Source organism: Syngnathoides biaculeatus, chromosome 6 (assembly GCF_019802595.1).
Source record: "Syngnathoides biaculeatus isolate LvHL_M chromosome 6, ASM1980259v1, whole genome shotgun sequence".
In the NCBI taxonomy this organism is placed as follows: domain Eukaryota; kingdom Metazoa; phylum Chordata; class Actinopteri; order Syngnathiformes; family Syngnathidae; genus Syngnathoides; species Syngnathoides biaculeatus.
Genome location: NC_084645.1, coordinates 20,292,121 through 20,309,439, shown reverse-complemented (window position 1 = coordinate 20,309,439; position 17,319 = coordinate 20,292,121). Strand labels below are relative to the sequence as shown.

General features: G+C 48.3%; 1 protein-coding gene, 1 long non-coding RNA gene and 1 other non-coding gene across 3 annotated transcripts in view; all 3 read left to right on the top strand.

Moving 5' to 3' along the window:
* Positions 1–9,190: 9,190 nt before the first annotated feature.
* Positions 9,191–12,161, top strand: ankrd34c (ankyrin repeat domain 34C). Its single transcript, XM_061822772.1, has 2 exons — positions 9,191–9,619; positions 10,069–12,161. The coding sequence occupies exons 1-2, from the start codon at positions 9,469–9,471 to the stop codon at positions 11,706–11,708; spliced, it is 1,791 nt and encodes a 596-aa protein (XP_061678756.1). The 5' UTR covers positions 9,191–9,468; the 3' UTR covers positions 11,709–12,161.
* A 691-nt stretch (positions 12,162–12,852) lies between these two features.
* The window catches only part of LOC133502349 (uncharacterized), a 40,872-nt gene continuing 36,405 nt past the window's right edge, over positions 12,853–17,319 (top strand). The window contains exon 1 of the long non-coding RNA XR_009795458.1: positions 12,853–13,221. This is a non-coding gene — a long non-coding RNA (uncharacterized LOC133502349). The remainder of the gene's footprint in view (positions 13,222–17,319) is intronic.
* Positions 13,885–13,956, top strand: trnad-guc (transfer RNA aspartic acid (anticodon GUC)). Its single transcript has one exon. It is a non-coding gene; the product is annotated as a tRNA-Asp (tRNA).

Genomic DNA, 17,319 nt, shown 5'->3' with positions numbered 1-17,319 from the left:
CGGTGTCCCGTCGAGTTTAGGACTTAGCCGCTCCCTCGGAGTCGTATGCGTATTTTTTTTTCCAGGATTTAAACCAGGATGATTATGATCAGAATCAGCTTTCATGGCCGATGGCGACGGCGGCCATCGCAATCTGCTTTGTCCTTGACTACAACGTCGTGTTGTCTGCGGTTCAACAAAATCGGCGACCCGTCAAAAGCGTTTGAGTGGTCGGCTTCTCCGTCGCAGCGATGGTCAGTCGCCAGGCGTGAGCTCTAACTAACGTGTTCACGACCGTCGAGTACAAATACAAACCAGCAAAATCTCAGCCGTCGTCATTTGGGCGCACTCGCGCTATTTCTTTTTCAAGCGAGTCCAGCTGGACGTCGGAAGCGAACGCGCCGTTGCGGTTAGACGGAATCCCAGGCCGGCACGTCTTCTCGGGGAGGCGTCCTCCCGGCGGGACGCGCAGCGCTCGGCTTCTCATCAGCGTGTCCTCAGTCAGGTAGCAGCGCGCCTGTCTGGCCCGGGGGAACGCCGCACGTGGCCTCCCGAGCCCCTCGGATGAAATTTCCGTCGCTGCAGTCGAACGCTGTACCTTTTAATTAAGTCTTTACCTCCCTTCCCGTCAGCCAATAGGCTAGCGGCTAGGTTCCCGAGCTGGAACGCTATGGAGACTGGAATCGAGATTAAAATGCAGGTTGTGGCGGAGAGATCTGCCGCCAAGCGGTGTTACGCCAACCGGACCGGTTGAGAGACCGCCGTTACTGAAGTCTCGACGGAAGAGGTTCTCTTTGAGTTCATGTAACCTGAACACAGTTGAAATCAAGTGACACGACCATCGGTGATGATTTTGTGGCATCAAAGGGTGCCGACTTGGGAACGTGACTCAAAAGACCCCCCACAAAAGTCTGACCATGGTCTAAATCTGATTCTTGAATGACATAAAACTCTTCACGTTTCCAAAATGTTCAGGTCAAATCTGTCTCCTTTTGATATTAAGCAGCTATTTTTAAAAAAGACCCTAAATGTCATTCTTTCACCGAGATAAATGATGACTTTGCTAAAATACACAGAAATGCGTGCAAATCAATACAATTGTTATTCCTGAACTGCGGATTGCTTTTGGCGCAGCGGCAGCCTCTAGTAGCTCCTTTGTGGCTGGTGACACTTGCACAAATCGTCCATTTGTGTCCCGACTCGATTGAAAACTGCGTTTCAGTCCAAAAGCTCCAAGTCAACGCAGACGGAAAGCCGATCTCTCGGGCGTTTTTGTACGTTCCATGTAGCGGAGCAGCTGCTAATTCTTATACCGATTTGCGTTTGTTCGCTGCTGCGTGGCGGCAACCCCCCCCGAAGACAGACAGCCCAGTAGAACATGACTCAAAATGTGAGAAGTGCAATCAAGGCTTTTTTTTGTTGTTGTTGTTGTTGGTGCAAAGCCTTGATGAACAGTTCAATGCAGCGGAAAGACTAAATAAGAAGCAGATTTTTTTTTCGTACTGCACATTCTCACATTTGGTTGCTTTTAGCATTTGCCATGGCAGGCAACCCGGTCCATTAGAGATGAGCTTGTCCGCCTCACAGTTCTGAGGTTGGTGGTTCAAATCGTCACTCGTGTGTGGAGTTTGCATGCGCTTGTGTGAGTTTTCTGCGGGGAATGTGGCACTCTACCACGTTAAAGTAATTTCCGGCCTACAGAGCTCACCGGATTCTAAACCTCACCCAGTACATTTGTCAAGAAAATACCAAGCCGCACCAGTATAAAAGCTGCAAGTGCCCACTTTGAAACACGAGATATTTACAAAGAAAGACAGTACACGGAAAGAGTTTTCAAAGTTTTAATACCTTAGCTTAGCTTAGCATAGCAGCAACATGGTAACACGAACAGAGCAGGTTAAAAAAAAAAAAACATCGCGGTAAAAATCACTTAGACTCTGCAGTAACACAGCAGCAACACGCTAGCTCAGCGGTAACGCGAGTGAACCGAACATACCGGTAAAAGTCACATCCTCGGCACATATATTCCACAGGTCTCACTCTTACCTTTTCCGCTCGAGTGGCCCCTTGCGGACGTTAGAAAAAAATGCACAAATTAGCCGCATCACCGCGTTAGCCGCAGGGTTGACCGCGTGTGAAAAAGGTTGCGGCTTATAGGACGGAAATTGCAGTATGTTAGGGTAGGAGAAGATTTGAAATGGTCCGGAGAGGTGAATGAGGTGAGTAGGAAAGTTTGTCCGAAATGCCGGAGGCAAAACTCTTCATCATATATCGTCTTCTGCATAGTATTGAAATTTTGGAGCTTCTGAACGATCTCAGAGCTGAGTTTGAGTCTTCGGTGTGGCAAAACTCCTTTGCGCTCTGCGTTTCCTGGTTCCTCTGTCGACAAGTTTTGTAGGTTTGCTGATATTGTGACAAAATGGCTCCTGAGCCCAAATGAATTCAAAACCGAGCCTTAGTCTGCTTGCGTTGCCGTCATTTCGGATGCTACTCTTCTATTGGATTTTACAAGTTGCAGGCAGGGCCCATGAAAACTCCGGGGATGTTCAATAATGGATGGAGCCGAGGAAGCACGTTTGACATTCCCGAGCGTAAAGGTGTCAGGTCCCCTGCCTGCTTCGTGTCCACAGATGTGAACCCGCACGTCTATTGTTATCGCCCAATGACGACTCACCGCGCCGAGGACGGACTCATCCCCCTTCGGTCCCGTCACGTCCGATTCTCCAGATGAGCGCCGACATCCTCGTGGACGGACACGAGCGATTTGACGTCAGCCGGCGCCGCCGACAAAACACACACGGGCACAGAAATAGCTCCGCCGCCTCCCTGGCTCCCCCACCTCGTGCCGCAGAGGAGGCGTATTTTGGTCAGCTCGTCTCACGGCGTCAAAGACGTCAGCGTCGCAGGGGCGGCAAACTTCTCTCACTCGCTGGCAGAACGTCGGCCGCGTAGGCCGCGGCAGGCCCGAACTTTCGCGGCGCCCCCGTCGGGAAAGGTTGCTTCCGCCTGTGAATGGCATTAGCCCTCTGAACATCCTTGGGATGAATAACCGCACACCTATTTAAGGCCAAGTGTCTGCTGCTCATGATGCCGGGGGAGGCTTTCGCATCGCCGTTGCACATCATTACAGAATACACACCGACACTCAGCGGACGCTTGCTCAGGTACTCACATGTGATTGAAAAAAATGACAAATTTGGACACGGCCCTCAGTGTGAGGCAGCGCCATCGCGCAAGACCGCAAACAACATAGTAATGACATTAATGCCTAAATGTCAGTCTTAATTAAAGCGGACTTTTATCGCCTTCTCCGAGGACGGTTGCGTCGTTATGCAGACGCAGTGACAGGTGCGAAGGTGCAGCCTGACGCTGGGACTTTCGGGTTCGAGTTCAAACCCAAGCCGAACAATATTTGATCGTGTGTCGAGAAAAGTGCGACGTTTGACTGAAACGTATCATGTTGAATAAGAATTTGTTTTTGAAGAATATTTACTCCAAATCAGGTATTTTCATCCAATTTCCTCGACGTAATGGCATTATCAATTATCGGCAAACAGTACTTACGCTCAATGTGTAAAAAAGATGTCATCCCTTGTTAGTAACATGTTGCATTTTTGGACAAAACTAAACAAAAACATCCTATTTCCCAATTTCCTGACTTATTTATTATTTATTCTTGTAGTTGTTGCGAGTTGCAAGTGAACCGGTGCCGTCTCCCTCGGAGCGGAAAACAAACAGCGCCCTGCAAAATGACTACGAAACTCCAAGACACGGCGGATGTGCGCAAATCTCCTTGGATACAGCCGACACTCACGACGATCACCAGGGAAAATGCTCGGGCGAATGATGCTTCTGAACGACGCTCGCCTCTTGGCCGCTGTTTGCTTGGAGCGTGACGACAACAACGACAAAAGCAAGGGGGGGGGGACAACGGACCCGCTTGACAAGCGTGAGAAACCGATCAGGTCGTGTGTCACTTTTTCTCCTCATGAGCCGATGAGGAACTGAACGACATTTGAGAAGGGAAGGAAAGAAAGCTGCAGCGAAGGTTCGTGCCAGTTCAGCGCCGTCGCAGCCCAAACGTTGGCTTGATACGATCGCGCAGACACCAAACGCCGCGACACAAAAAAAGCTGCCAAAGCTGTGGAGCATCCACCTCCTCTATGTTTTTTTTCCACTGGAGTGGATGCGATATAAAAAGCTTGCTGTTCTGTTTTATGACACCGGTCTAGGTCCAATCATTCATGTCAGGTCCCCAATAGAGTGAGCGAGATGAGTCTTTTTTTTCAGATTCCTATAAATACTTTTCTTTTATCCCTCTGAAGCAGCCACTACCACAAGTACCATTTCCTTCCCTTCTAACCCTTCATATGCAGAACCATCCATGGTGTGACTCTTGAACACGCACTTGGGATAAAAGAGCCTAACCCTAAAAAAAACACTTTAGTTTTCTCATGTCCAAAAAAGGCCCTTTTGACCGTTACTTGTGTTTGACCCAGTCTTGTATCCGCTTTGTCCATATTTGGCTAGGACTGCCCCCTTCCTCTTATTGGAGCGCACGTGTTTGTTATATCGATAGAGCTGGCTCGGGAGCCGAGAGGGCAGGCGGCGATAAGATCGAGATTTTCGAATGTTCTCATTTCAGGCCGAAAAACGTCTGGAATGAAGGAATGCGTGGATGGGTTCCATTAAAATTTACTGAGGCACCATAGAACCAATATTGCATCCCAAACACTCGCAAAAAAAACGGTTTGGTCAAACATGGCGCCTTTCAGTTTTATTAGTGACTGCAGGTTTTTGTGATGTTGAGACTGAATGGAGGGGACCCGAGTGCAAGGGAGAGGGGAGCCAGAACAAAAGACTCAAAATGAGAAAGGAAGAAAATCTAACTCCAGAAAAAGCAAAGTTATAAGTGATAGACCCAAGGAATAAACTCACCACAAAAGGAAACACAAGAGGACGAAGCTAACAGCTAACACGGCGAACACCACCACCAATGTACGGACAGAAAACAGGGAACAAAAAACTGTACGAGCAAGCTTGCGAGACACCAGACGTGAGTGGCTGGAGGGAGCTGATTGGTGGACACAAAGATAGGGCCATGGGATACAGGAAAAAAAATGAGACCAAACGTGGGACAAAACCAAATATAATCTAAACAAAAACACAACAGCACGACAGTCCACGTCAATAGTTGTGAGCAAAGCGCTGAACCTCGACGTCACCTTTCGGAGATGTTCCTTATATACCCAGACGTCAGAACTGCGAGGCGGATGCGCTAACCAGTCGTCCATCGTGCCGCCACAATGAGAGAATATTTCACCGTCATCGAGTTTATTTGGATAGCCCGTAATCACCAAAGAGTCCAAAAATGCTTCCCAGGCCCGCCCACGGCTGGCTGTGATTGACGACATCCCATAATCGAAACAAACCAATCCATTTCAACATTAAATATCTTGTCTTTGTGGTCTATTCAATTCAAATCGGTTGCAAAGAAATCATCACAAATCTTTCCAGTAAGAAGTGAGATTTTGCTCTTGATTCTTCCTCAGCTGGATTTGAGCAAGTAGAGCGGAAACGGAAGAGTTAAGGTCTATAAATAGTCCGCCTTTCTGAAAAGGTTGGGTGTCATTGTTGTGATCGACCCCCCCCCCCCCCCCCACCACCCATCTCCCACTTAATGTCAAAGCGAGAATTTAGCATGGGCGGCCACTCACATTCGACACGGCTCTTCTCTTCTCTCGGAAGGTGGACAAGAAATCCCGATCATTGTCGGAACACTGCCAGGAACTTTCTCTTTCTTCTTCTCCCCTGAAATATTCTCGTAGCCTGTTGAGCCGGAGAATATCTCAAATCCGAGCGAAGACGGGAGTTATATTTAGAAATGATGGGGAGAGGAGCAGCAGCTGCGATGCAAGATAACTGAAAATGGAAACTGCTCCCCGGGGGGGTGGGGGTGGGGGGGGTGTGGAAGTCGCTTTTTTTTTGCCGCTTTCATTATTTATTTGCCACTTTTAGGATACCGCAGACTAAAGCGGGCGTATGTGGGTCAAAGATCGCGCTTCGATCGACGTGTCGGCTGCGCCGGGACCTGCTCGGTAATCCGTCGATAACAAGGCCGCGATTTCAGTGCATCGCAAGAATTCTCGCTCAGTTAGCCAAAACCGTCGGCGGAAGACATTTGTCTTTGTGTGTCGGTCCGTAATGGGACGGGGTCGTACTGATGTGCATTGGGGAAAAATTGAGGCGAAGCTTTCAATTTACCAGTCAAAATCTGCGTTCCTCACCCTTACCTATGGGCACGAGCTGCAGGTCGTGATCGAAAGAACAAGATCCCGGATACAAATGAGTTTCCTCCACAGGGTGTCCGGCCGGCCTCTCCCTTAGAGAACGGGCGAGAAGCTCGGTCACCCGGGGGGGGGCTCAAGTGTCGAGCCGCTGCTCCTCCGCATTGAGAGGATCCAGATGAGGTGGCTGCTGGGGCCTCCCCGGTGAGGTGTTCCGGGGCGCGTCCCACCGGAAAGAGACCCCGGGGACGACCCAGGACACGCCGGAGAGACTACGTCTTCTCGGCTGTCTCGGGAACGCCTCCGGAAGAAGTGGCTGGGGAAAGGGAAGTCTGGGTATCCCTGCTCAAGCTACTTCCCCCGTGACCTGATCCGGAAAACCGGTAGAAAATGGATGGATGGATGGATGGATGGATGGATGGATGGATGGATATTAGTGCAATTCACACCTGATAAGAAAAAAAATCAAACAAATTCCTCAAAGAAAAGTCACCAAACGTGCATTCTTGCTGATGCACCGCGTCTTCTTTGTTTGTTATGCATCAGTTGAAATCTCAAAATTATTTGGGATTGTCATAAGACAATAGTGTGCCACCATTTTTTTTGGGGGGGGGGGGGGCTGGGTGGCCAAATCCACACTATCACGGATGTTTTGAAAAACACGTCCCCACCCCATCTTGATTTCAGCTAAAAATTGTGACGGGACAAGATGCCAATTGAAAATTCTTAGTCTGTAACAACTGAGATCTGGATGAGCCGTCCTTGCCTTTTCACGCCTCTGCTGAGCGAAAATGTATTTGAAAACTGACAAACACGTTCAGCAATTTCAAAAAAAACCACAACATTTTCAACTCTGGCGTGTTTGGAACTAGTTGGGTTAAGATTTGCGCAATTGACACCTTTACATTTGCTTCGGGTCGAAGTTCCCACGGAAACATTCCAACGGTGTTTCCAGTGACCGCCCGGCACGCAAAGGACACGTTTTTTTGAAAGAACAAACGCGGTCGTCCCCGAGGACCGAGAAGGCAACCGCAGGTGAGAAATCGTTGCCGCCGTTAGCGATCGCGCCACCGAAGACGTCGAGCGTTTGTTTGGACGGCTAATAAAGTGATTAGTTCCAGTCTCGGAGAGGAAGGCCAGAGGTCAGAGGACTGATGATTCAATGTGGGGAGATGGCGGTGGCGGGTGTGGGTGGGGCTTCACCCCCCACCCCCGTACAAACGCGACAACACAAAACAAAACGCAAAAAGCAAATGCCACGAAAGCCTTGCAGTCCCGGTGGAATGTGTGTGATTTACCTGTTCCTCGCAGGGGCTGAGAACATCACCGTTCTCGTTAGAAACCGCCTCTGTCTGTGCTGTCTCATAGCAACCTAAAAATAGAAATGCCCCTATTAGGCGCCGCGGCTGTGATGGCTGCTACAAGTTTTTGGCCTCTTTAATTGCGCGGTAAACACATGCACGGCGGGAAATATTTGCGCCCACCTTTGAAAGGCCGGTAAAAGATGACTGATGGGAACTACATTCGGTTCCTGGTCGGTGTCAAGGTAGCATCCAGGATCCCGAACTGCAATCCAGCAGCCGTCAGGCCAAGTCAATCCAACCACTTTTCCATGGCGCTTCACGTGCGAGCCGGAGCCGGTCCCGGCCGACTTTTGGGCGAGGCCTCGCATGCATATTTTGTATTGCTGTTATGCATACCGTTTATGGATACTTTTCAACCCCAGTCGTTTGTTTTCTTGTATGTCAAATTGTCGAAAATGTATTTTTCATCAGTACTAAAGTGTACATTACGATTACACTTAGTAATTGCATATGCTAAATGTAACGGTAGTTTGTTGCTATTGTGCACCTGTGAAATATTTCACTCAATCTCCACATTCGACAACTTTTAGGTTTTTCATTTTCATATTTGAAATGACTACAGTTTGATTTATAAAAAGAGCATTAAAATAAGAGTTAATGTTTCAAAAGACGCTGTTTTGGAAGTGCACAGTATTGAAATTAGCGATAAGCAAAACCGACCAGCAGATACTGCTGCACAGCAGAAATCTTCACACCTTTCCGCTACTCTTCATCCTTAGTAAGTAAAAATAAATCCAAGAGGAGCATTTTGGAGGGAATGAAAGAAATTGCGATCCAATCCAACACGCACATTTAAGATGTCTCATTCTTATTGAAACCTTAAGCGAGCGATTCTTCTGCTGACCGTCGCTCTCAACCTTCAACGCAGCAGTTCTAAAAATGAAGAGGTGTTCTATAACCACTCCCCCCCCCCCCCCCCAAAATCGATACCAGTACAAAGAACCGCTCACCAATGGCGAATAGAGATATCGCAGGTGGTTTTGATATACATTTCGATTGACACAAATGTGAACAACATCCTTTATTTATATAGTTTTTTTTTCTGACACGCGTGATGGTATGAAGATGTCTCAAACTACTGCATTGTAGTGCTAGCGGTAGTTTTGTTTCTTTCTTTCTGTGGCTGGTATCGGCAGCCTTCGCGAGTACCCCATTTGGTATACTCGCCCGGCACTGCTAAAAATAGTCCCACGTCCTTTAAGGGGTTCCGTGATACTGCAATTGAAGCGTTTGATTATTCCACTGCACTAATGACAATAAAGAGCTTTCGAGCGTTGTTATAAAAAGATGTGGAGGCAGAATGCTGCAATATTTACAACAAAACACACACACACACACACACACACACACACACAGGAGAATAACGGTACATTTTTATTTGTCACATCACGTGAACGCACAAACTACCGGTCATCGTGTCCATTTGATGCATTTACAAATCCCACTTTTCACGTCTAGAATAAAAGCCGCACTGAACATTTCCATGTCAACAGTGCCTCTGCGCGTGCGCGTGCGCGCCGCGGACGCGCGGCGCCGCGCACGGAGGTTCTCGTCGGACGCACGTTTATTTTTGGTGCGCTCTGACGTCAACAGCGCACACGTTTCATTCAGCAGGCTCAGAAAGTAAGTTATTTATAACCCGCAGCGTCTTCAGGTTGTGCTCCTTGAGTGCGCGCCGAGAACAATCCAAAGGGTCCTTCGTCGTCCGGACTCACGCGACTGGAGGACCAAAAAAAAAAAAAAAAAAAAAAAAGCAGCGCTGCGGTGCGCTCACGTGCGTCCCGCTCTCCCATCGCGCAGGTTCGGCGAAACCCAGGTGAGGCGTGGACGCCTCGCAAATGGGCAAAAACAACAACAACAGCAACACCGAAAAGGCGTCAAGTTTGTCTTTGGAACCGAGGAGCCATTATCTCCTCGGGTCTCCATCCTGCTGCTGCCGTGGCTGCAAAGACGCAGCTTGTGAGCATGGAAAGGCTGACTTCGGACCAGGTAAGCCGAACCTATTGCGAGCCAAGCAATCGGCGCCCCGGCAGCATCCAAATCAATTTGTTTCCTTCCTGTGTTTATAGTCCGCCAGGCAATAAACGCTCAGTGGTTGCTTAACAAAACAAGATTGGCCCTAAAAATAGACGTTGGGTGCCAACTTCTCCAAGAAGCATTCACTGGTTTAATTTCACCTTGATGATTATTTATACTGCTATTCCACTGATGGCTTCAGATGAATCTGCATTATGACTCCGGTTGCGTTTATGATTCTCGCTGAGACCAACATTTCAAGGAAAAGCGCAATGCAAAGCCTGAAGTTTTTTATTTTGTATCATTTATGGCAACAAGCTTTCATCATCGCAGCGTTGTGAAAGACTGCCACCTGCTGCTGGTCCTTTAGCAGGACAACATTTGCAACGTGTACTTTGAATGTTGTTGTTTTCTCCTTAAAGTGCTGCAAGGTGTGAAATCTACACAGAGAAAAGCTGCGATTGTCAAGGTGATGGCGGACATTCTGGAGCTGCGCACGGACGGGAACTCCCTCCTGAAGGCGGTGTGGCTCCGACGCTTGAGGCTGACCAGACTCCTCCTGGAGGGCGGCGCGTACATCAACGAGAGCAACGAACGAGGCGAGACGCCCCTCATGGTGGCCTGCATGTCGACGCACGGCGACCAGCAGAGCGTCAGCAAGTCCAAACTGGTCAAATATTTGCTGGACAACCAGGCCGACCCCAACATACAAGACAAAGGAGGCCGGACCGCCCTGATGCACGCCTGCATCCACCAGGCGGGACACGAGGTGGTGGGCCACCTGCTGAGCAACGGCGCCGATCCCAGCCTGGAGGACAGGGGCGGGGCCTCCGCGCTGGTTTACGCCATCAACGCGGATGAAAAGCAAACCCTGAAGCTGCTCCTGGATGCTTGCAAAGCCAAAGGCAAAGAGGTGATCATAATCACCACCGATAAGTCGCCGTCTGGCACCAAAACCACCAAGCAGTACCTCAATGTTCCGCCGTCTCCGTCAGAGGTGCTGGACAAGTCCTCTCCAGCATACTGCACCTCACCTTCTGACATCCACCTCGCTGCGTCTCTCACGACCGAGCAAGAGAAACAAAACACCGTCTTCAGCTTCCAGACGAAGCTGAAAACGTCCTGCTCGGCCAACAAACTGGCCAACGGGCCCGCCTCGCCCACGCGGCGCCCCGCCAGCCACAAACGAGCGCGTTTGCCTCAGCTCAAGCGTCTGCAGTCGGAGCCGTGGGGGCTGATCGCGCCCTCCGTGCTGGCCGAGCGGGCCGGCGGCCACGACGACGGCAAGAAGGCCAGCTCGGACGAGGACGTGGCGGCGGGTGTGAACGGCCTGACCCTGAGCAAGAGGGCCGCGTTGTCCCGACAGAACAGCGTGGACGGCAAAGAGAGCGTTTTCCCGTCGGTGCTGGAGCAGGGCTGCAAAATGACGAGCTCGCTGTCGGGCCCTCCCGCCTCCAAAGCGGCCTACGAGAGATCTCTCGGGCAGCACCAGCCTTTGGCCCGACGCAGCACCGTGCCCGCCGAGCAAGAGGGCGGCGCCGGCGGGCACCCCGGTCTCAGAGACGCCGTGTTCAAGAGGCGACTCGGGACCGACCACTACGACTCTGACTCCCAGCTCTACTCTGACTCGGTCCTGCTGGACTCCCCGAAGGTGCCGGTGGAGCGAAGGAAATTGAACACTTCCCCTCTGGCCGTGCTGACCAGTTCCAGAGAGTCCCTCGACAGTAACGCCAGCACATCCTCGCCCGGCGCCATCCGCCGCCGTCCGCCGGGCCTCCTGGAGAGGCGAGGTTCGGGCACCCTGCTCCTGGATCACATCTCCCACACCAGGCCGGGCCACCTGCCCCCTCTCAATGTCAACCCCAACCCTCCCATCCCTGACATCGGCGCCAGTAGCAAGCCGTCCTCGCCCTTGGCCAGCGGCATTCGATCCTTAGCGCCGGCAGCACCCAACACACCAAAGAGAGGCGGCTTGAAGTGCAAGAAGAAACTTGTGAGGAGACATTCTATGCAAGTGGAGCAGATGAAGCAGCTGTCTGACTTTGAGGAGCTCGCTCATTAGTGACTCGGAGGAGTTTATGCAGCATTTGGAGTGCGTCCGTGGGTTCAGGCGCGTAGATGGTGAATAACCAGCTGGAAAAATGAACTTACACCTGAGCAATATAGGTAGGCTTCAGCGGCGGGACTCATGCGGTCCCGAGTCTTTGCCCTCAAGAGCTGAGTCAAGTCCTAAGTCGAGTCAGGCAAGTCCCCAGTCCAGTCCCAGCACCTACATTTTGACTTTCCAAACCACGGACTTGTGACTCGGCCGCAACTCGGAGTGAAGACAGGCAAGTCCAGAATCCAGTCGCAACTCCTCCTTCAAGGTCTCGCGCTTGCGATGGGACTCGGGACTGGAGCGCAAAGACTTGAGGCTTACTCAATGACTCGCTCCCACCGCTGCTAGATTTCCCCCTCGTGTCTCTTTCGACGCCATGTCTGCTTTCAATGTTTTACCGTTTTGAATGTAAACGACGGGTTGTGACGTAAAAGAGGATCTCTCCCACGTGGTGACGGAACTCGCAGGAACCATTCTCGGTCCCTTTGTAGCCAAAAGGCCACTTGGTTGCACTTTGTGCATATGTAATTAGCACTTGACGGCGGGCTCGCTTTGGATTTAGTGATGAGTCGAGATGTAGCGTCGATGACAAAGTTTGACTGTTTGTAGCAAAACTGTGCAAAGTGCCTTCAAGATAAAAACTCCGGTGGAAACGGTTGAGCGATACATTTGATGTATTCCAAACAATTCCGAACAAATAAAATTGTAACCAAAATGTGTTTCGTTGAATCAATATTGTTGGCGTCACCAGCAGTGAATGATGGGGCTTAAAAAAAAGCAGATGGAAAGATGTATTTTGTGGTACTTCATCGCCTCACGAGAAGAAAAAGCGAGATCGATTGTTGCCGTTGTAGCAGTGTTAACGCTCACGCTTCTTCACAGCACATGTAATATTTCAATTTCATTAAAGGCAAATGGGTGATAACTTTGTGATCAGATGTCATTTCACGCTTATGCCAATCAACATTTTCACCGCCTTAATAAATTCGTACTTCAAATGTGTGTGCCGTGTGTTGGTGAGCTGTTCCTGCAGTGCGCGCCGCGGCCTGTGGGGGGCAGCGTGGTGCACGCATGTCGATAACACAACTGAATTGGACCAGAAAAAACCGCGATCGAACCATATTAAAAAAATTATTCGCTTTTGGCAGAGTAGCATGAATTATGTTCCCGCGAATATTATGTTACTTTAAACACTGAGTTAATGTTACTACCGTGCTTACGTTTGGATATTCATTATTTGAAAGTCCCGTGTATTTTAAACGGTAACTTTTGTCAGGTGCTGGTTTGGCGTATGGAGTCTCGGTCAATGATTGACTAAAATACACAAAGTATGGAATTCCTTATTTTGTGTTTAGCTCTACAAAAACTTCCAAACGGAGTCTAAATAAGCACTACAAGGTCGAAAAAGTTGCACTCGTTTTGAGGAATTGAACTAAAAAGCTTCAAGCGTGACTCTTGGGTGTGGAACAAAATGGCAGTAAGTACACGCGGCAATTAACGTGTCTACTTTTTGTGATATTTTCGTTTGCTGGTGTGTTGTGCGATTTTTAATTGTAAAATATGTGCCTTGTATCTTTATTGTAATTAAATTACTTCAGCATGCATTTAGAGCACGATTCAGTTATATACACGCGCTAGCGCCAGCTTGCTAGGCGACATAACATTTTGTCGCCTGCTTAGTATTTAAAGTACGTGAAAGGTACCTTACTCAAGCAAGTATTGTTCATAATGTATTATTTTAATATCTCTGCGATGTACATACAACAACTCGTTTACGCACTGTCAATTTAAAACCATCCTTTTAAGAAAAGCGACATGAATTGTATTTCTTAAATCCGATTTATCAAAAACGTAAACGGCCGATAAATCGATTCATGAAAATCTACATGAGATGCAGCGCTAGTTAATGACTTCAGCAGTGTAATATTTATGATTATTTAGTGACATCTGGTGGGCGAAACTACGCTGTGACCATGAGTTTCATATTTGCGCTTTTTTCAGTTTCACTCGCTTATGGTTTACTACAATTACGTTACATTGCGTAATATCAAAGTTATTGTGGTCCAAATTGATCAAATGTGAACATTTTAACCGCTAGGAAAACATTATTGGGTGTGCAACACGGGAAGCCGGTACCCATTCCTCGTTAGTATAGTGGACAGTATCTCCGCCTGTCACGCGGAAGACCGGGGTTCGATTCCCCGACGGGGAGTTCATTTTTTTTTTCCCGAGTGACAAAAACCGACATATATATTTATAAATCCATCCATCCATTTTCTTAGCCGCATATCCTCACAGCGGTTGACATCGCTCCTCCCGAGTCTGAGATTCGACCCTCCTCTGCAGCACTCCCATGGACGCCGAGGAACGCGATTCACCCTCTGTTTTTAATTTGACTTTTATTTTTTTGTATATATATTTTGTTGTCATTCCTCTTATGTTTTTTTTCCCCCCCGTTTTAAATTTTTTTATCTCTTTGTATTCAAATCCTTTTAGTCATGTAAATCACATTGAGTTACCTTGTGTATGAAATGCGCTATATAAATACATTTGCTTCGCTTTGTGGGGGGGCACCACCCTCATCTGCCGATCCAGAGGCCCTGACCTCCATGTCCGTGCGATGTTGTAAAGGCGTGTTAACCACCGACAACATTCATGCATTTATTCATTCATTTTCCGGTCTGCATATCCTCAAAAGGGTCCTATCCCAGCTATCGTCGGGCAGTTGGCGGGGTACACCCTCCCTGAACTGGACAACACATTTTACATTATTATTGATAATATTCTATGCACCAGCACTCCCGCGACGCTTGTGAGGATAAGCATCTTCAAAAATTCACATGTTAACTGTGACTTTCTCCCACAATTTAATTGAAATGCAGGGTGTCCCCAAAAAATGTATACACACTTTAAATAATGATATTTGTAAATTCTTTTACATGTTAAAAATTATTGGAATTACAACAAACATCAAGTTTACAGTTGTTGAAAGTGTGTATGACATTTTTTGCGGCCCACCTTATATTTATGTGTAACAAGCCCTAGTGACCACCAGAGGGAAATGTCACCTCAATCCAAATTTTGTAAATTGATGAACGTGCTGAGAATAAATGATTGTGAAACGTGCAACACAACCAGTTTAGGCTGCTCAGAAATATACACTACAGTATATGAAAACTGATTTGGATCCACTCTAGATGATAGACGTGGCGCAGCTGCGTGCAGCAGTTGTGTATTAGCGTAGTACCGAATTGATTTCAAAAAGTGCAACGTCGTGATCGCGGCGGTATTAAGAGGTGGATTAAGTCGGATAAAATCCGCACCGAAGGCCCGGCCGCCAAATGGACGGGCGGGCCCGCCAATGGACCGCTTCGTCCTTCAAGCCAAGCAGTACCGGCAGAAGGGACGGCGGGAATTCACGAGCTCGTCCTTTTTCAATCAAATGCTATTTTTGCCTGGTTTGTATCCGCGCCTGAAAGAGGCAGATAGCTTTTGGTCTCTCGAGAGTGCGGCGCTGCAAACTGTTCACGGCCGCCGTCGATTGCTTTTCAGCCACGCCTGCGGCGGCGGGAGTGAAAAAGCGTGGCAGAAGTTGTGCGGCCGTCACTGGCGAATGGCTGCCAAAACGTTGGTGATGACAGCGCTTCTCAAACCGGGCTCCAGCGGGTCCAAAAACTAGCATGCTATCGTGCGATAAAGTGAACATCTACAATTGAAGGCCCCACAAAAGGTTAACGCACTACTGCGCTCTCTTTTAGATGCCACGAGATGGCAGCAAACAGTGACTTTTCTCGTCATGAAGCTCCTCAACTCACTTCTGTACTGTCAAATGCACTTTGTCTTTTTGACATTTAAAAGTATGCGATGTTGAGTTGTATTTTTTCGCCATGTTGCTGTATCATTTTATCGTTATAGTTTTTGGGATGAAATGTTTATTTTTGTGTGTCTGTATAGTATTTTTTTTGTGTTGTGTTTTAACCTCACTGCTGTGTCCAACACTTTTGTCAGCTATGTTGTTTCAAATGCGGCACGGTGGAGTACCTGTAGAGCGTTGGCCTCACAGTTCTGCAGACTTGGGTTGAAATCCCACACTGTTTTCCGCGTGCCTGTGCGGGTTTTCTCCCCGCACTCCATCCCAAAATCATGCAGACTCCACATAGCCCCGTCGGTGTGATTGTGAGTGCGACTGTTGTGTGTCTCCATGTGGCCGGCGACCAGTTGCGGGTGTGCCTCCCGCCCGATGATAGCTGGCATTGGCTCCAGCACTCCTGCTACCCTTGGCTCAGAAAATGAATGGATAGATAATTTCTCAACTTCACAGAAATTCGATGACAACACGATGTCATAAAAACAAAAAACAAAAAAGGAAATAAAGGTAAAAGTGGAATAGGTAACACATCCCGCAATTTGCTTATCCACATTTGGCCTGATTTCAGAAATCATGAATGCAGAGCAGAGCAGACCTCCCCGACCCCCTTCCCTACCTTACGTTGTACCAGGGAGAAATGAAGTATTGGGTATGGTATATTTCATTTTTATTTTTTTCATTCAAGCACTTCAAGCAGTACTTCTGCTTTGCGTTTTTATGTAAATAGATCTTCTCATTTTGACGTATTTTCACTTCTACGAAAGTACAGTGTGTGTGAGCTCTTTTGCTATCACTTCTCACAAGACACTCACTGGAGAGCGTTTTGTACCTCCGAGGCCATCGTACTCAAGGGTGTACTGTGTGTGTTTCCAAACATAATTAGTAGGTCATAAAACTTCCATTAATTTCAAACAAGCTAAGCGAGCACTAATGAACAACTGCGCCGCAAACACGAGAGGGATGGGGGGGGGGGTGGCGATGGGGGAGGGGGGGACAACGACCTGGCAACCTGCCAGCGATTACATTGCTAGCAAACCAGAGCCGGTGAAAAGTGTGCCCAGATCGCAAGTGGGATCATTTTCAAACCTTCTGGCGCCGTCTTCATGTTCTTTTGCAGTAGCAGCACACATGCCGGACAAAGAGACACGACATGATCAGCTAGGCCGGGAAAAGATATAAAGCCAATTTCCAGCGAAAATACTTTTGTGTTTTCAAGTGCTTAACCCCCCCCCCCTCCCATCAATTTGGGCTCTGTATAAGCTAGCAGCTAGCCGCAGCGCAACCTCACAGGCAAGAAGATAGGAGCCAGAACGTGGACACTCGCCGGACGATTGCTTACAGTTGAAGTCAGAAGTTTACGTACGCAGTGCAAAAAAACACACGTTTCATTTTTTGTCTCACTCTGAACTCAAATCTGATCAAACCACTCCTATTTCAGGTGAGTTAGGATTTACCAAGATTATTTACTCTTATTAAATGCCACAAGAGAGAAAGTTTTCTTACTTTCTTTGAGGTCAAAGGATTGCATTCACAAAAACAGAACATGGGGAAGCCCGGATGATGAGGTCATGGCTCGGGAAGCTCCTGATAGGTTAACTGACAGCATGTGAGTTAATTGAGAGCACAGCTGAGGGTGTATTTAAGGCCACACTTCAAACACTCTCCTCCCTTGTTTGAAATCATCTAAAAAAAATCAACGTGGAAATT

Coding starts and splice junctions, on each gene's coding strand:
- ankrd34c (XM_061822772.1), top strand. CDS start 9,469: ATGGGCAAAAACAACAACAACAGCAACACCGAAAAGGCGTCAAGTTTG. Junction 9,620..10,068: donor AAAGGCTGACTTCGGACCAG/GTAAGCCGAACC, acceptor TTCTCCTTAAAG/TGCTGCAAGGTGTGAAATCT.